This window comes from Jaculus jaculus, chromosome 9 (genome assembly GCF_020740685.1).
Source record: "Jaculus jaculus isolate mJacJac1 chromosome 9, mJacJac1.mat.Y.cur, whole genome shotgun sequence".
Classification (NCBI taxonomy): Eukaryota; Metazoa; Chordata; class Mammalia; order Rodentia; family Dipodidae; genus Jaculus; species Jaculus jaculus.
This window is the reverse complement of record NC_059110.1, coordinates 82,792,442-82,812,008: the sequence shown is the minus strand read 5'-3', so window position 1 is coordinate 82,812,008 and position 19,567 is coordinate 82,792,442. Positions and strand designations below refer to the sequence as shown.

At 49.6% G+C, this 19,567-nt stretch overlaps 1 protein-coding gene across 3 annotated transcripts in view; it reads right to left on the bottom strand.

Annotated features, from left to right (window-relative positions):
• The window catches only part of Slc43a2 (solute carrier family 43 member 2), a 55,925-nt gene extending 36,816 nt beyond the window's left edge, over nucleotides 1–19,109 (bottom strand). The window contains exons 1-5 of one of the 3 annotated variants that reach the window (XM_012950993.2): nucleotides 19,030–19,109; nucleotides 17,952–18,149; nucleotides 6,697–6,904; nucleotides 4,653–4,708; nucleotides 2,431–2,507 (exon numbers count right to left, since the gene is read on the bottom strand). In XM_012950993.2, coding sequence (XP_012806447.1) covers nucleotides 2,431–2,507; nucleotides 4,653–4,708; nucleotides 6,697–6,904; nucleotides 17,952–18,111 — 501 coding nt within the window. In that variant the 5' untranslated portion in view covers nucleotides 18,112–18,149; nucleotides 19,030–19,109. Of the gene's footprint in view, nucleotides 1–2,430; nucleotides 2,508–4,652; nucleotides 4,709–6,696; nucleotides 6,905–17,951; nucleotides 18,150–19,029 lie in introns of those variants that run through there. The other 2 variants (XM_045158233.1, XM_045158234.1) reach the window with 2 other exon arrangements.
• Between the last annotated feature and the right edge of the window lie 458 nt (nucleotides 19,110–19,567).

The window sequence follows — 19,567 nt, the reverse complement described above, 5'->3', positions numbered from 1 at the left end:
AGCTTAAGTTCCTCAAGTCCTGACTATGTCATTCTTTCATCTCTGAAACAGAGACCTGCCCTAACAGAGACCCAGCATGACTAGAACAACGGTGGGGATGCCAGATTTTTATTTTTCATCTTGATGAAAGGGTTGGTGGTTTTCACGCTGTCCAAGAACAAACAGAACCACGCATGACTCCTGTTTCACAATGGACACAACCTAGTTTTGTGTGCTTTTGACAGTGTGAACATATTTCCACAGTTTCAACATTTGTTTTCCTCGGGGATTTTGAAAGAGGGAAATACATCTATTTTTTCTTTTAAATCTACCTGGTTAAAACAATAGAGAAAAATTGGGCAAGGTGGCATACCTTTAATCTTGGCAGTTGGGAGGCTGAGGTAGGAGAATCCATGCCCCAGCAGAAGTTAAGCACCCGAGCCCCAGATTTTGGTGTGCTGACTGCCCCTCAGACCCCCCCCCCCCATGCACACACACAGAGTATGCCGCATATACCACCTGGGCTGGGCTTTTCTCACTGAACACCGACTCTCCACGTGCATGGACCTGGGCCCAGACAGCTAGTCCCCCCCACAGGACAAAGCACAGGAAAGGGGAACAGTGGAAACATTGGAGCTGGCCTCTGCTCATGGCTTGCAGACAGGTCCCAAAGATGCCAGCACCTCTTTTACACTCTTTTACCAAAGAATCAAAAGTCCCCAGAGCCAAACAAAGGCCTCTCCACAGCACAGCTCCTGGCTCAAGGGCAGAAGGGGACACAATAAGCCGGAGCCACGCAAACAGTACCGTTAGGTATTGTATTCCAAAACCTCTTTCACAGGCAAACTGAGTCGGGGAGATTTCCCTGTTGGACGAGTCTCTGAATGACATCTTTCTAACCAGGCCTGTAGAGAGCTCCCTTCTTTCCTCTGCGGAAGATGTTTTGTTTTTTGTTTGTTTGTTTTGTTTTGTTTTCTTTCCGAGGCAGAGTCTCACTGTAGCCCAAGCTGACTGCAATTCACTATGTAGTCTCAGGGTGGCCTCGAACTCAAGGCTAATTTCCTACCTCTGCCTCCTCAGTGCTGGGATTAAAGGTGTGTGCTACCACACCCAGCTCTTTATTCCTTCCTTTAAAAATATTTTATTTATTTACTTATTTATTTCAGTGAGAAAGAGAAAGAGGCAGAGAGAGACAGAATGGTTGTGCCAGGGCCTCCAGCCACTGCAAAGTCCAGATGCATGTGTCACTTTGTGCATCGGGCTTACATGGGTACTAGGGAATCGAACCTGGGTCCTTATGCTTTGAAGGAAAGTACCTTAGCAGCTAAGCCATGTCTCTAGCCCTTTTATTCCTTCTTTAATGTTTTTCTGTCCATCACTTTCCTTCAGACTGCCCCCACCTCCAACCAAAAAAAGCCTATTTTGTGGCACTCTGGTTGTCCCAGAAGGCAGTACTCAACACCCCCAGGAAACAGTTCCTCCATCTCAGCCAGGCTGTCTACCAGTGCTCCTCTGAGTTTTTCTCTCTGTTCTGGCAATGGTCAGGTGATTCCAAGAGAGGTTTGGCTGGAGAGATGGCTCAGCAGTTAAGGCGTTAGCCTGCTAAGCCTGACGACCCAAGTTCATTCCTCAGTACCCATGTAAAAGTCAGACACACAAAGCGGTGCATACATCTGGAGTCTGTCTGCAGTGGCTGGAGGCCCTGGCACACCCATTCTCTCTGTCTTTTTTTTTTTCTTAAATCTCTCTCTCTGCCTACAAATAAGTAAATAAAAATATTAAAGAGAGAGAGAGGTTTGTCTGCTGGTTGCACTGTCAGCCAGATCTCCAATGGTGACAATGGCACAGAACAGAAAACAGGAGTGAGTCTTTTTCTCCCTGCTCCTGTCTTCCCTGCGTAACGAAGAAGCAAGATGCTTCATCAGGGCCAAAACCAAGGGCAGAGGCAGCAGCAAGTCACCTCAAGACCTGTGTCCTGCCTGCTATCAGGACCTACCAGATTGTCTCGGCTGCTAGGCCCACGACTGCACCCACAGCCGCTGCACTGCATGGCACATCTAAGCGTACACAATCAAATGGAAGGAAGGGAAAGAAGTGGAAACCAACAAAAGCTTCCTAAAATTGAAAAACAGATTACTTGGGCTGGAGGAATGGCTTAGTGGTTAAAGCACTTGCCTGCAAAGCCAAAGGACCCAGGTTTGAATCCCCAGGACCCATGTAAGCCAGAAGCACAAGGTGGCGCAGCATGCACCTGGAGTTCACTTACAGTAGCTAGAGGACTTGGTGTGTCCATTCTCTCCTTCTTCCTCTCTCTCAAATAAATAAATAAGTAAATAACATAGCCCATTCTCTCCCTCTACCCCTCAAATAAATAAATAACAAAAAAATTTTTAAAGCAATAGCAGATCACTCAACCAACGAAAGATACTCTTTAACATTCTCCATGCTTACTGTTAATGAGGTGAAGGTCATGCACATCCCACCAAAACCGTTCAGAGCCAGGGCGATGAAGATGAGCACAGAGAGAGCTGCGGGGAAACAGACATTTGTAAGCAGGGAACTCCACTGAGCTTCACGAAGGCCAGCTCTGGCCCAGTGTCCCAGACATAGCAGGCTACAGATAAAGTGGATATAGGACCCACCATCGAAGTTAGCACCTGACACCTGGGTAACAGCCTCTTCCTCAACTTCCTCCTCCTTCCTGCCTTGTGCAGTTTCATATAAAAGACACACACACACCCTCCTTTTCCTGCTAACCTAGCAGCAAAAGCAAGTGGCCCCCAAAAAGCTGTTCAAAGACATCAAAAACCTAGGCTCGCTGGGCATGTTGGCACACGCCTTTAATCCCAGCACTCAGGAGGCAGAGGTAGGAGGATCACCTCTGAAACCACATGGTAAATTCCAGGTTGGGTTGGGCTAGAGTGAGACCCTACCTAAAAAAAAAACAAACTAGGGCTGGAGAGATGGCTTAGCAGTTAAGACGTTTGCCTACAAAGCCTAAGAACTCATGTTCAAATCTCCAGGTCCCACATGGCCAGATGCACAGTAATGCAATCACACAATGCCACACGTGTGCATGTGTCTGGAGTTCGCAGCAAGCTGAAGGTCCTGGCGTGTCCATTCTCCCTAAGCTCCCCCTCAAACATAAAATTAAAATTAAAAAGAAAAAACTAGACTCAGGCTGGAAAGAGGGCTTAGTAGTTAAGGTACTTGCCTTAGAAGCCTAAGGACCCAGGTTCAATTCCCCAGAACCCATGTAAACCAGATACACAAGGTGATGCATGTGTCTGGAGATCATCTGCAGTGATTAGAGGTTCTGGTATGCCATTTTCTCTATCTATCTATCTACCTCTCTCTCAAGCAAATAAATAAAGTATTAAATAAAAAAAAATTAAAAAAAAACTAAGCCGGGTATGGTGGTGCACACCTTTAATCCCAGTACTTGAGAGGCAGAGGTAGGAGGATCACTGTGAGTTTGAGGCCACCCTGAGACTACATAGTGAATTCAAGGTCAGCCTAAGCTACAGTGAGACCCTACCTCAAAAAAAATAAAATAAAATAAAATAAAGCCAGGTATGGTGGCGCACGCCTTTAATCCCAGCACTCGGGAGGCAGAGGTAGGTGGATCGCCATGAGTTTGAAACCACCCTGAGACTCCATAGTGAATTCCAGGTCAGCCTGGGCTAGAATGAAACCCTACCTTGAAAAACCAAAAAATAAAAATTAAAAAAAAATAACTGGGCTCCTAACAATTAGTGGGTAGTCTTGGCTAAGATTTTGGTGAAACACATGTCTTATTTTAGTATTTGTTTTAAAAGCCCATCAATCAACAACTCCTTGGACAGGAATAGGGACCACATGATTTCCAAACTGTCCTTAAAGCTGTCTTAAGTTACCTTGAGGTCTGAGCTGAGCTGGATATGGTATGTCACATCGGTAGTTCCAGCCTTTGGGTTCAGGCAGGACAATCACCAATTTGAGGACAGTCTGGGCTACAAGGCAAGACCCTGTCTCAACAATCCAAGGACTAGCTACATCTAGGACACCTAGCTCAGTGGGAATGCTTGCTTAGCATGGGCAAGCCCTGGGCTGAATCCCTAGCACCACACACACACACACACACAAAGGAAGAGGGCCTGGCTTACTATTTCTATGCCATGAAGACTACATGGTAGCTGGCCTGGTTCTTTAAAGTTCATCTCTCAGAGTGGCATCAGTGAGGCTGCTGGGGACATGACATACCCTGGGAACTCCTCTTACATTTCTACTTGAGGTGATTATTCTTTCTTTTTTTTTGGGGGGGGGGGTTGAGGTAGGGTCTCACTCTAGCCCAGGCTGAACTGGAATTTCCCATGTAGTCTCAGGGTGGCCTCGAATTCAGGGTGATCCACCTACCTCCGAGTGCTGGGATAAAAGGTGTGTGCCACCATGCCTGACTTGAGGTGATTATTCTTATTAGCCGTGGATTTGAAAGTGTGAATCTTAGCCACGAGACCACCAGTGGCTGCTCGGGTCAGCCATGAGGGGGGAGTAGGAGCCCAACAGGTGTTGCCTGTTGAACAGGGGTACCAGGCCTGGCAGAGCACACAAGAGCAGGTGGGCCAGGGAACACCTCTGGGTGATGGACTTTTCCCCAGTCCCTGACAAAAGGGTAAGAGAAAAAGCATACTCACAGTTTGGGTTACTCGCTCCATATGCAATCAGCAAGCAGGAGACAGCAAAGCAGGCACTAAAACCAAGCAGAAGCGGGGTGCATCACTGACGGTCATGTGGCTCTCATGAGGGGGGTGCGCTGTGTACCACTTTAGAATATTCATAATCGTTACTTCCTTTAATAATTCTAAGGAGACCAGGAACATCCCTTGTGGAATGTACAAAATAATCCAGGAGGGTAATAAATGACTAGGAATTTTATTTTGGTGATGGGAATTGAACCCTGGACCTTTTGTATGCTAGGCACGTGCTCTACCACTGAGCTACATCCCAAGCTTAATTTGTTTTGGGAAAGGATCTCATGTAGTTTACTATGTAGCCAAATATGACCTTGAATTTCTGATCCTCCTGCCTCTGCTTCCTGAATGCTGACATTACAGATGAGTACCACCATACCTGTTTTATTCAGTGCAGGGGATTGAACCTGGGACTTTGTGCATGCTGGGCAGGCACTCTATCACCTGAGCTACACATCCCCACCTCACCTAGCCTCATTTTACACTTAAAAAAAATCTCAGCTGGGTGTGGTGGTACACGCCTTTAATCTCAGCAGTCTGGAAGCAGAGGTAGGAGGATCGCTGTGAGTTCGAGGCCACCCTGAGACTACATAGTGAATTCCAGGTCAGCCTGGGCTAGAGTGAGACCCTACCTTGACCCCCCCCCCAAAAAAAAGGCCAGTCTGTTGTTGGGCTTGCCTAAAAAAAAAAATTCATTCTTTTTAAGTAACTTTATTTATTCTTACTTTTTATTATTTGCAATGCTGGGGGATGGAATCCAGGGCCTTATACATGCTAGGCAAGCACTTTACCATTGAACTACATCCCCAGATCCTTTAATTTCTTATTACATGTATACATTTAACATTTTTTATTTATTTGAGAGAAAAGGAGGCAGGTAGAGAATGGGTGCACCAGGGCCTCCAGCCACTGCAAATGAACTCAAAAAATATGTGCCACCCCGTGCATATGGTGTACAGGGGTACTGAGGAAACTGAACCTGGGTACTTGGGCTTCGCAGGCAAGTGCCTTACCCGCTAAGGCATCTCTCCAGCCACATATATATTTTGTTTGTTTGTTTATAGAGGTAGGTCTCGGTCTAGCCCAAGCTGACCTGGAATTCACTCTGTATTCTCAGACTGGCCTTGGACTAACAGTGATCCTCCTACCTCTGCCTCCCAAGTGCTGGGATTAAAGGTATGTACAACCATGCCCAGCCCCTATTATTATACTTTTTAATGTGTACCCCAGACTGGCCTCTCACTCCTGATCCTTCTGCCCCTGCCTTTACAGCAATTTTCTACTGGCATGAACCACCACAACTGGTATATATAATGATATATATATTTGAAAATATGTTGGGCATGCTGGCTCACTCCTTTAATCCAAGCATTTAGGAGGCTGAGGTAGGAGGATCATTGTGAGTTTAAGGCCATCCTGAGACTACACAGTGAACACCAGGTCAACCTGGGCTCCAGTGAGACCCTACCTTGAAAAAACAACAAAAAATTAATAATGGAATATGTGGGCTGGGAGCATATAGCTCAATGCTAAAACATTTGCCCAGCAAAGTACAAACCCAGAAAGTTTGGTCCCCACAAAAGAAAGAAAGAAAAAAGGCAGGGAGGCATATACATATTAAGTTTACAATTGCATGCTCTGGTATATGTTCAGTCTTTTTGTTCTGGTGGAAGTGTAAGGCCAAACAGACACTGGAAACCAATGTTCTTAAAGACACGCAATTCCGGAGTCCCCCAGGTGGGCCTGCGCTTGTGTTACGCAGTAGGAGCTCCCTGTGAGGACGACCCAGCACCTGCTGATTCAGTGTGAGGCAGAGAGGGTGGGGACCCTGCCCTGGGAAGGCATTTGGAGAGCCCTTCAGTGCACCTGCTAGCACATTCCAGGATTGTCCTGTGTCTGCTAACCCTTTCCAGAACTCCTTGCATCAGGGAATGCAGCCCAGGGGGATCACCCGTCTTCACCCTGCCCTCAAGGACCTCGCACTGACCTGCCCAGCAGCCTGAGCTTCCTGGGACCGTACTTGTCCATGATGATGCCCAGGGGCAGGGTGATGGCACTGAGCAGGAAGGAGCCCACGGTGAACGCCAAATTTAGAATCTCCTCCTGGGCCTGGCAGGTGAGCCAACCATTCATCCAGCTCACCTGCTCGTGCTCGGACTCTGCGGCGCCCCCAACCGTGCCATTGGTGACATTCTCTGTGTGTAGAGAGGAAGAGAACATGGCAACATGGCAAGAATTCTCAAAGATCAGAAAGGCAGCTGCACCCTCAAAGTCACCCCGCTGGGAAAGTCAGAGTGGGCTTTGCCTCCTGAGGCGCTGATGTCCCACAGCAAGCTTGGCTGTCCATTTGACAGCAATAAATGCAGAGGTTCCAATAAAGGAAGGCAGGGTCTCACTTTAACCCAGGCTGACCTGGAACTCACTCGATAGCCCCAGGCTGGCCTTGAAGGCACAGTGATCCTCCTACCTCTGCCTCCTGAGTGCTGGAACTAAAGGCCTGCACCACCACACCCAGCAAGACATGTTTGCTCCTCAGAAAATGCAGTCTCGTCCATAATTTCACAGGCCCCATGTATCCTTTGACATACTTATGAGCACTAAGTTAGGATTGCCATTCCAACATGGTGTCACACATCTACGTGGAGGATCAGGAGTTCAAGGGCATCTTTTGCTATATAGTAAGTTTGAGGATAGCCTAGGCTACCTGAGATCCTGTGCTCCCCCCCAAAATATAAAGACTAGCTGGGCATGGGGCTCACACCCTTAATCCCAGAACTCCAGAGGTTGAGGTACCAGGATCACCATGAGTTTGAGGCCAGCCTGGATCTGTTTGTTTGTTTGTTTTCAAGGTAGGGTCTCACTGTAGCCCAGGCTGACCTGCAATTCACTATGTAGTCTCAGGGTGGCCTCAAACTCACGGCGATCCTCCTACCCCTGCCTCCCGATTGCTGGGATTAAAGGTGTGCACCTTTTTGTTTTTCTAGCAGTGTCAATCAGGCTGTCTTCTTCCACTTGTTGAGATACACCGTTGTTTTTCTTACTGGCCTCATTGTGTTGTTACCCTCTACCTTTCGTGAACAGGCCAGCACCTGGTATGTAAGCCATACATGCACTGTAATTTCAGCCTGAGGGTCCTCTCCATAGTGCAACCAGTATCAAAACCACACAAACTAGGCACGCATGCTGGGGCACACCTTTAATCCCAGCACTCAGGAGGCTGAGGTAGGAGGATCGCCATGAGTTCAAGTCCACCCTGAAACTACATAGTGAATTCCAGGTCAGCCTGGGCTAGAGCGAGACCCTACCCCGGGGAGGGGGGTAGAATGAATATATATATGGAGGGAAAGTGCTGTGACAACTGAGGGCTGGAGGAGAGGGACAAACTGTGAATGGGACTGAGGACTCTGGCCTTGATGGGACTGCTAGTTAGGAGCTGCTGACTAATTCTGTACAAGCAAACCAACTGATTAGACGTGGAGCATCAAGGAAGCTCTTCCTCCGATAACGGCCTGTCTCCCAACTGCAGCCTTCTGGCGCCAGCGCTGACAGCTAAGGTCTGTAAAGGCCTGCCCATGTCTCTCAGGGCTGCCCCAAGGTCACCCAGAAGAAAGCACTTGGGATGATTCATGCCATATGCCAACCTCTGGTCAATGAGCCCTGCAAGAGGCATGCTGAAATCATGTTGGCTGATCTGGGCCCCTGGGTTCTAATTTCAGTTTCTCTATTGTGTATCCTTGGGGAAAATGACTTGATCTTGCTGTACCTCAGTTTCCTTATCTATAAGAGGGACATAATGTAACAATACAGTATACCTCTAGAGCTTTGGGGAAGATCCAGGAGAAAATCCAGATAACATTCTAGAGCTTCCACAGGCACAGAAAGTGCTCCGTAAATAGTAACTATTGTTATTACCTTTATCATTCTTATTGAAGCTCAGGATGGGGGCAAGGATTTATCAGGATGGTAGCAGGGCTTGTCCTAGTGACAAGGAATACAATACTGATTCAGTGTGTGGCAGCAGGAGTATGTGTCTAGTCACCCGCCCGGCTCGGAGTTCTGGGGACAGGGAATGTGTTCTAGTTACTGTGTCCTCTACTTCAGTAGACCCTGGCCACGGTAGCTGTTTACTGTGTGAACAGAAACGATGAACTAGATCCCAGTGGTTAAAAAGATCAAGAGGGGAAAGGAAATGGGACTTGTAGAGCCACGCTGAAGACAGAAGGATCTGGAGGGATTAAAGCCACAAGATTAACTGCTGAAACCACGGAAACAAAACCTTCCAGGCCAGATTCCCACCCCAGCCACATTCGCTCACCTTTCTTTCTTTCTTTCTTCTTCTTTTTTTTTTTTTTTTTGTTTTGTTTTTTCGAGGTAGGGTCTCACTCTGGTGCAGGCTGACCTGGAATTCACTATGTAGTCTCAGGGTGGCCTAGAACTCTCGGCGATCCTCCTACCTCTGCCTCCTGAGTGCTGGAATTAAAGGCATGAGCCACCACGCCTGGCTCATTCTCTCACATTTCTACAAGTCCCTCACACTGGCAGCCAAAACACATGGCAACCAGGGTCCTGTGGGTCTGATTGGTCCCATGTGTTGCTGAGGCTGGCAGGTGTGGGCAGAGCCCATTCATGGGGAGCTAGTTTCAATGTCAGCCCTGCCACCAGCAACAGGAACTGCACCTGTGGTGAGGAACCTGACAATGACCATTTCCAGGTTGATGTACGTACATGAGCCAACCAGCACATGTGACAGAGTAAACAGGTGGAGGGAGGGCACTCCAGCCCGGCACAGCCAGCCTGTGAGATCTGATTACGGTCAGAGTCTGGAACCAGTCACTGCACGTGTGGACATGGAATGCCATGGGGAACAGGAGAGAAAGGAGGAATGGAGGGCGAGGAGCAGTGCCTCGAAGGAGAAGAACTCCCTCCTAAGGCCTTCAAAGTGCAACACAGCTGGATTTCTGAATCCATGGCTTCTTATCAAGAGACAGAAAAAAGTACCCACTCCACTGCCGTGGCATGGGCTGGGCTTGTGGCTCAGTGGTAGAGCATTCATCTAACATGAATCAGGCCCTGGGTTTGATCCCCAGCACTGCAGTGGGCAGAAAATTCCAAGATAGATATATATACATGCATGCTCAAGGCAGTCTCCCTGATATGGTAGAAGCAGGCACAGGCACAGGAACATCTGAAATGGTTTGAAGATCAGGTCACTCTATAACTGGAGAGGGGGCCTTGGAGGAGGGGGGCTGACGTGAAGGGGAGGGTGTTTTCCTCTTTCATCCTGTAGCTATTCCCAGGAGCAGGGATCTATACTTCAGGCCACCAGCCTCTGACTTGAAATCCTTCTGCCAATGGGACCATCTGGCCCTCTGCCCTCCTTTCAGGCAATAAGCAGCCGCTCTTATCTTCCTAGGGAGCAGTGTGAGTGTCCCTAGCTCCTGGAAGGAACTGAACCTTCAGTGAGTTGAGTTCTGTTGGCAGAAAATAGCCCCCATGAATCATTTTGGCCCCAGTAGATGCCCAAACAGTCACACCCGGGCTGCTCCCCTCCCTCTGCCCCCACCTGGCCATAGTGGGCCAGCGGGGAGACAAACAGGGAAGCACTTAGAAAGTGCCAAGCCCTGGGTGGACTCCACTCACAGTTTACAGCTCAGATTGGCCCGGCCCAGCCTGTCTGGGGTCTTACCTGCACCTGTTCATTAAACAGATGCCTCCGCAGTGGGCAGTCAGAGCGGCTTAGGGCCAGCCCAGCCAGTGAGGGCAAACCAAGAAGACAGGCAAGAAACTGGTATGGCCAGAGTCTGCTGAGAACAGGACTCCAGCTGCCAGGGCCAGAGCGGGAAGGGAGAACAATGCCCTGCACTGTTGGCCCCACTCAGAAGACTCACAAACAAAATCTTCACAAAGAAAGCAGGGCAGGAAGAGGGTGCTGTGACCCTACTCAAGGCTCCCCTCCGTCCCTCTGGGGAGACTAGGCAAACAAAGAGACTCAGGAGACTCCAGAAGAGCTCCCTAATGTGCTGAGAGAGCCAAGAGGTGAGAAGACCCTTCTCTGGCTGGCCACTGGGCTGAGCCTCTGCCAGGTGCCAACACCTGGCTGGCCCCGCTGAGGGCACCTGCCCCAGCATCTCCTCCCTCTCTCCCATCCTTACTCTATCCGGCAACAGGAAGCAGCATCTTGGTCCAGCAGGGGGGATGTGGGTAAGAGGTCAGCTCAGCCATGGAGCAAACAGGAGGCAGGCCACCGGGTCAGATCACAGCCTCCTTATGGAAGTCCCAGCAGCAGCAACAGCCTCCTGTTACTGTGCAGAATGCCTGGGCACAGTTGCCACTCTGCACACTGGGGTTCGATGCCTATCCCATTTAGTGACCTCTCACTGGGACCCCACACTCCACAGAACAGCATGAGGAGTTTCGGAGCAGGTAGATGGGTTGCCCGGGGGCTGAAGGAAGAGCTAGACTTGAACCCAGGAGGGCAGCACCCAAAAGTCTTGCTTCACCTTCGGGCTGGTGCTGCCCTCCTGGGTTACAGGCCATTGAAAGCTGGGAAGGTTAAAGCTGGGAAAAGGCTGACACACAGTGTTGGGGCAACACCAGTATCTCTTACTATTCCAGTGAGAATAGATTATTCCACAGCTCTCCCACAAGGTCCCTGAAAGCCAACTCAAACTAGACAGGACCCTCAAGGGGCACTAAGAAACCACAGGAGTATGGAGGAAAATTAGGTCATGAAATGAGGAGGAGGAAGGTAAAAGTGGAGATAACCCCAGGCATTCTTTTTTTAATAATGTTTTATTTATTTATCTATTTATTTATTTATGTGAGACAGAGAGAGAGAGGCAGATAGAGAGCAAGAAAAGGTGCACCAGGGCCTCCAGCCACTGCAAACATGCATGCACCACCTTGGGCATTTGGCTTATGTGGTACTGGGGAGTCAAACCTGGGTCCTTAGGCTTCACAGGCAAGTGTCTTAATTGCTAAGCCATTTCTCTAGACAAACCCCCTACATTTTTTAAATTTGCTTGCAAGGAGAAAGGGGCTGGAGAGATGGTTCAGTGGTTAAAAACACTTGCTTGCAAAGCTTAATGACCAGGTTTGACTCCTCAGTATCCACATAAAGCCAGATGCTCAAAGTGGTGCATGTATCTGATGTTCATTTGCAGCACAAGCTGGAGGCCCTGGTATGCCCATTCTCTCTGTCTTCTCCCTCTGTTTGCAAATACATAAGTTAAAAAAAAAATTGGGGCTGGGGAAATGGCTTAGTGGTTAAAGCATTTGCCTGTGAAGCCTAAGGACCCTGGTTCAATTCCCCAGGACTCACATACACGGGGGGGGGGGGGGCAATGCATCTGGGGTTTGTTTGCAATGGCTGGAAGCTCTGGCATGCCCATCTCTCTATCTGCCTCTCTCCAATATGTAAATAAAATATTTTTAAAAAAAGAAATATAAAACTAGCTGGGCGTGGTGGCACATGCTTTTAATCCCAGCACTCGGGAGGCATAGTTAGGAGGATTGTTGTGAGTTCAAGGCCACCCTGAGACTACATAGTGAATTCCAGGTCAGGCTGGGCTAGAGTGAGTGCTGGGATGACAAGTTTGCCCCACAGCACTGGCTTGTTTTTACTTCTTAAACCTACTTCGAAAATAAAAAGGTAGGGTCTCACTCTATAGCTCAGGCTGACCTGGAATTCTATGTAGTCTCAGGGTGGCCTTAAACTCATGGCAATTCCCCTACTGGGATAAAAGCTGTGCACCACTATCCCTGTCCTCCCCCTTTTAAAATTCTTTATATATATGTTTTTTGGGAGGGGGGTTCGAGGTAGGGTCTCACTATATAGCTCAGGCTGACCTGGAATTCACTATGTACTCTCAGGGTGGCCTCGAACTCACAGCGATCCTCCTACCTCTGCCTCCTGAGTGCTGGGCTAAAGGCGTGCGTCACCACACCTGGCAAATTTTGTATTTTTATTTATTTATTTATTTATTTCAGAAAGGGTGTTAGGAGAGAATGGGCATGCCAGAGCCTCTTGCAGCTGCTGAGAATGGTGCTACTTTTGTGTGTCTGGCTTTACATGGATACTGAGGAATCAAATGGAATCATTAGTTTTTGCAAGAAAGTACCTTTAACCATTGAGCCATCACCCCAGCCCAAGGGCATTTTTTTATTTTTGGTGACAAATCTTCAGGCTGTGTGCACCAGCCTTTAACCCTCCCACTCATTTTTATGTTTTGTTTTTTTTAACTCAAAATACACTGGGGGTGGGCTTCGGGTATGTACCTCAATGGTACAGTGATTGTCTGGTATGTGTGAAGTCCTGGGTTTGCTCCCTAGCACTGCAAAAATAAACTGATTAAAGAAGTAAAAACAAACCAGTGCTGTGGGGCAAACCTGTAATCCCAGCACTCAAGAGGCTGAGTCAGGAAGATCAAAAGTTCAAAGCCAGCCCGAGGTATAATAAGACCTGCCTGTCTCAAAACAAAGGCTGGAGAGATGGCTTTGCGGTTAAGGCACATGCCTGTGAAGCCTAAGGACCTCGGTTCAATTTTCCAGGTCCCACGTAAACCAGATATACATGGCGGCATATGCATCTGGAGTTTGTTTGCAGTGGCTAGAGGCTCTGGAGTGCCCATTCTTGCTCTCTCCCTCTCTCTGTCTCAAATAAATAAAAATAAAATATATTTTTTTAATTTTTTTAATTTATTTATTTGAGAGCGACAGACACAGAGAGAAAGACAGATAGAGGGAGAGAGAGAGAATGGGCGCGCCAGGGCTTCCAGCCTCTGCAAACGAACTCCAGATGCGTGCGCCCCCTTGTGCATCTGGCTAACGTGGGACCTGGGGAACCGAGCCTCGAACCAAGGTCCTTAGGCTTCATAGGCAAGCGCTTAACCGCTAAGCCATCTCTCCAGCCCAAAAATAAAATATTTTAAATAATAATAAAGTAGAACAAGCCAGGTGTGGTGGCACACGCCTTTGATCCCAGCACTGGGGATGATCGCTATGAGTTCATGTCTACCCTGAGACTACATAGTGAATTCCAGGTCAACCTGGGCTAGAGTGAGACTCTATCTTGGGGGAGGGGAGGGGAAGTAGAAACAATCTGAGCAATAAAATTGAAGGGTTGCCAGTCATGGTGGTATTGGTCTTTAAACCCGCCACTTAGGAGGCAAAGGTGTTCAAGGCCAGCCTGGGATCACAGAGCAACTTCCAGGTCAGCCTGGTCTAGAGTGAGACTGTACCTCGAAAGACCAAACAAACAAACAAAAAGTGAAAGGTTAAATTTTCAGATATGTCCACCCCAAGTTTATGGCTGTGGAAGGAGCCCATAAAAAGGGAGGGACTTGAAGGAGCAAGGAATTTTCTTGAATCTGGCTTGGCCCTACTTTTGAGAGGGCAGCAGCCTCTCTGGCCTCTAGAGACCCAGGGACCAGCTTCCTGCTATAGGGCATGCTCCCCACCACCATAGGCAAAGTGACCAGAGTGGTCAAGAACCCAGAACCAGAGTCTACCTTGGTGCTCATAGCCAGGCTGACCTCCAGCAGAGACCTTTGAAGATTTCCACCTTCACTGCTGTTTCCCCACCCACGCCCAGCATGTGGTAAGCCCTCAAGAGTTCACAAGAGCCTCTGAGAGGAGCACTGCGTTCTGCCTCCCTGGCTTCCTTCCTGCCTTCAGAATGAAATCTAGTCCTCCCCGCCTCTCACCCCACTGGAGTCCTTACCCTTCCCACCTTCCCAGCCATCTCCTGCTGTGCCAGCCCTTTCTTGCCTCTCCTGAGGGTGTGGCCGATTAACCTCTCCCATCCCTCCTCTCCCAGGCTTCTGCCTTAAATTCAGGAAGGCCTCCCACCTAGCCACAACCAAATCCCTTCTGCGGGTCTCGCTCCCAGCACCCTGCATTCCATGGAGTCTGTATGTGATGACTTGCTTGCTTGGCACCCCCAGTCCAGCACCTCAGTAAATGTTTCCTGAGTGTGCGGTTCTATCAAGAGGAAACAACATCCATGAGGTCATCCGCTCCCCAAGCTGACGCTGCCAATGTGGGCCTACGGGCCACAGAGAGGATGGAGAAAGAAGAAACAGGTCATGGGAGTGGGGGGCTACAGTAGCCATATGGAGAACAAAGACACAGCCTGGGAAGGCTCCATTCTTCCTAGGCTACCAAAAGTCCACACCAAAAGTCGAGGGAGGCATCCAGCCACAAACACAACAGGGAGGTATCCGGCAAAGCTCATGAAATGCCCAGTCCCAGCTCCCAAGCTGGTCCTGTCTGTTTGATGGGCAAAGTAAACAACGTTAAGGGACAACAGAGAAGCAAGGTAGGTCTTTACTTCTCCCATATCTCACCAGGCTGGAACTCCACATTATGTCTGCAACCAGATTCTGGCTGGAGTCCCAACAGAGTTCCCAGAACCTTTCAACAGGTTCAGGCAAATTTTCTTTAGAGAACAAACACAAGCATGAGTCTTAAAAGTAACAACAACAACAACAAAAAAAAAAAAGCCAAGAAATTGACATCCCCATCAACAGTACACTGGTCAGCTCTTTAAAAGTCTAATCCAATCAATTCAGCCACCCATCAAGTTTGCCAACATTAGCTCTAAGCACAAACCCTGACCCTAACTTTGCTGGGCACTCCCATTCAAAGGCAGTGCAAAAGTTTCTGGTCCCCAAAGACAACAGGTTACTTGGACTCCAAGAAACAAGGAGCCAGGGGGCCCAAGAGATAAGCTGTGTGGAATCAGCAGGCTTTCCCAGTGGGGATGCTGGGTCAGCAGGTTTGCCAGATACTGAGACTTAAGAGCAAAGGCTCGGGATAAGAAGTTGATGTTCAACCCACAACGCTGACCCTTCACCTTCACTTTGGTTTGTAGGAGTGACCTGTCAAGTCTCTCAAGGACTTAAATACCAACTCAGCGCGCTGTGTTGGCACAATCTCTGCACTCCTCCCACCCACAGGAAGGAAGAAACCAAGGTTGCAGTGGGAATGCAATGACCAGTTTCGTGATGCCCATTCCTCACAAGACATTATGCCAGTGGACAAACTGCAGAAAAATAAAACTAGGGCTGGAGAGCTGGGCGTGGTAGCACATGCCTTTAATCCCAGCACTTGGGAGGCAGAGGTAGGAGGATCACGGAGAGTTCGGGGCCACCTTGAGACTACATAGTGAGTTCCAGGTCAGCCTCAGCTGGAGTGAGACCCTACTTCCGAGAAAACAAAACAAAACAAAACAAACAAACAAACAAACAAAAACCTAGGACTGGAGAGATGGCTTAGCAATTAAGGTGTTTGCCTGTGAAGCCTCGGGACCCAGGTTCAATTCCCCAGAACCCACAAAAGCCAGATGCACAAGGTGGTACATGCATCTGGAGTTTGCAGTGGCTAGAGGCTCTGGCGTACCCATTCTCTCTATCTGCCTCTCTCCAATATATAAATAAAATATTTAAAAGAAAAGAAATCCAAAACTAGGTGGGCATGGTGGTGCACACCTTTAATCCCAGCACTCGGGAGGCAGAGATAGGAGGATTGCTGTGAGTTCAAGGCCACCCTGAGACTACATAATGAATTCCAGGTCACCCTGGGCTAGAGTGAAACCCTACTTGAAAAAAAAAAAAAATTTTTTTAAAGAACAAATGAAAATATATACCTACAATCTGATTCTCCTGGCAACACAGCAAGTCCCCCCCCCCCAAAAAAAATCTGACCACAGCAGTCTTCTGGTTTGTGTATTAGAAGGTTGGTCTGGGGATGATGACTTTTTTTTCCTCTCTTTTTTTCCTGCTTTTAAACCCTCTGAGTACCCCATAAGAGAGGAGAAGAAAAGACAAATACTCCAACCTGTTCCAGAAGAGTCATTCATTTCCTAACATGTCTAGGGCAAAACAGAAAGATTGTTTAGGGAACAAGGTCTGACTCTCCCATCTCTCAAAATTTCTTGCTGATGTGGAGGAAAGACCTGCCAAGAACCCTTAGGCTATTAGGAAATATTTTTTGAGTGCTAAAGGCTAAAGGTTGGTTATAAATGATACACTTTCTGTGTTCTCCCAAATGACCTCTACATTCCCTCCCTTTCTTCCAGTCTTAATCTCTCCTGCTAAGTCTGTGGTATACTGAGACACGCTGGAAACCTCTGGACAGATCAAAGAAAGAAAATAGGGTGAACTAGACTCAGGGCAGGAGCAGTGGGAGCTGGTCCAAAGCTTTCTCTTTCTGCTGAGTACCAGAGGCTGGGTATGGTGGCACGGGCCTATAATCCCAGCACTCAGAAAGATGAGAGGGGAGGATGGAGGATGGGCAGTAGAAGCAACCTGAGCAACATAGCAAAACTCCTCAAAATAAAACCAAAAGAACTACAGAAATAAAAGGCATGCTGGTGGTGAGTCGGGGAGTCAATTCTGGGCTATCTCCATCCATGGGACGGAAGCGCTAGAGAGAGATGACGTGAGTTCAACTATGATGCAGGCACTGATGAGGCAGGGTGAAGACAAAAAGCATTTCCTACCAAGGTTGCCTAAGCAGGAAGGTACAGGCTGGGAACTGCTTTGGCCGGGTGGGCTCACCCCACTGACCTGCAGGAACCAGATGGAAAGGTAGGGATAAGAGCAGACTTCAGGTAGCCAAGCATCCTCAGCCTACCTTCACTGATAGGGCAAGGATGAGGGAGAAAACCTGGCACCCTTTCCAGAACTGTTCCCCTTCCTATTCCTCCCCATGGGGCTTTTGGAAGGCCACTGGTATGTTCTCACATAGTTCATGGGAGGAAATGGCCTTTGGAGAATCATAAAAGCAGAAAAGAAAGAAAGAAAAAGAAAACAGATAAGAAATTGTATCCAGCAAGCCCTTGAGACTCCATAATGGCCTAGCTGAAAAACATGCAGATTCCAGATGAAACCATGGGTGGAGGCAAAGCCACTTCCTCTCTCTTGCTGCACCCGACTCTGAATCAAGAGTTCCTCTTTCTGACAACCAAGAAGCAACATGTTTACTGCAAGGCAAGCAATGTTGCAGGCCCTGGGGAGGCCAGGAGGCCAGCAATGTTCCTGGCTGATAGAAAAGAAAAGTCTCCTGTATGTGATGATGGCTGTATGTACCCGGAAAAGCTGAGTGAGGATCAAACAGGCCTTTTTACCCGGAGACACTGAGCAGTGAGGGGGCATCACTGACTTAAGTCTTCACCACCACCCGTTCTCTCCCAAAGCCCACTTCCAAGGAACCAGCCCCAAACCGAGGCGCCCATCTCACCTGGCTCTGTACACAGGTAGGAGTAAAAGCCCTCCGACTTAAGCATGATGAGCAGCGAGCCCCAGCCCAGGAGGACTGCCGAGAAGAGGAGGTTTTCCAACACAGCAGTGCAGGCCATCCACCAGCGGCGCCGATGGGCAGTGGCCAGGGTGGGCGCCATGGTGCGAGGCGGCCCGGCTCCGGCTCTGCAGCAGCCACCTGCGCACAGATCTCAGCGTCAGCACCGCTTCGGCCGCGGCCCGGACGGCTGCCCCGGCCGCTGCTAGCGCAGGGCGTCAAGCTTGTCACCTCTCCTTGGCCCGAGCTGTAGGTGCACGAAGCAAAGGAAGGAAGCCCTAGGCTTCCCCGGGATCTGAACCACCTCTGCTTGCTCGTACTGCTGTACTTCGGTCACGTTGGAGCCCACTGGCCGGGCAGATAGAATTTTTCCTCAGCTCACCCTCAGGTAAACTGAGTCATGGAAGCGCGAAGGGACTAATGCATGCTCAAGGACATGGACCTGATCATAAGCCCTAGCAGGACTGACATGGCTAGCTTGGGGGCTGGAAGGAAAGGCAGCTGGAGGTATGGCCACCTGGACAGAGACACACCTGAGGGCTGCCACTCCCAGGGACCCTGACAGTCCCCCCCCTCCCGCCCGCGCCCCAGACCCTTCCCCAGTGCCGGTTTCTTCAACCATAAGATCAGCGCACCGAGTCCCGGAACGGCCCGCCCACGGCGCGCTCATTGGCCCGACTGCACAGGAACCGCCGCGCCATTGGTCACTGTCTAGGTCGCTAGGCGCTGCGGCCACGCGAACCCCGCATGGGAGAGGCGAAGCCGGTTCAAACCGGCGGCGCGAGCCTGCAGCGCGACCCCCGACTCCTTGGGTTGTTATCCTCTACAATTAGCCCGTTTATAAGGAAGCAGACCCTCATCCCTCCGTCTCCCCAATTCCCTTCTCTATCCGTCATCTCCTCTGGCGGCTCCTCGTCTGTCCGGTGTCTTTCCTCTCATACTCAGACATCTCCCCTCTAAATTCCTTCTGGCTCGGAGCTGCGGTCCCCGCACCCACCCGGATCCCCGACATCCTGCTCACCCGGCTCTAACTGGTGTGTATCGGGCCCGCCCGGCGCCTTTTAGGTCCCCTTTATTTCCAGCTCTTTTATTCCGACCCTAAGATGAAAAACACTGCCGTCCGCTGATTGGCTGAGTGGGGGCTGGAAACAGACGTTGGCCAATCACCAGCCTCCCGCCCGCCCCCCGGCGAACAGAAGCCGGTTCCGGCCGGACTTGGAGACAAACAAGAGACTTGAGGGAGGGGGGGCGGGGGAGGGCAGCTGAGACTGGTCCCCTGCTTTACTGCCTTAAACTGGAGTTCCCCTCTGCAAGAAGCCCTGCGGGACATCACCCCATACCCTCTCCACGGCCCTGATCATTCGCGGGCTGGACGTTCCGGAGTCCCTCGGACTTCTGCTTAGCTTGCCCTGCAGTCCCTGTGCACACTCAGCTCGGCTCCAGCACTCTGCTCTTCTCCGGTTGGCGACTTAGACCCATTTATGTCCCTGTCCCCTGCCCTGCAGAGCCAGACCCGATACTCTGGCTCGGCGCGGATCATTCAGCTCTGGAAGCCCCCG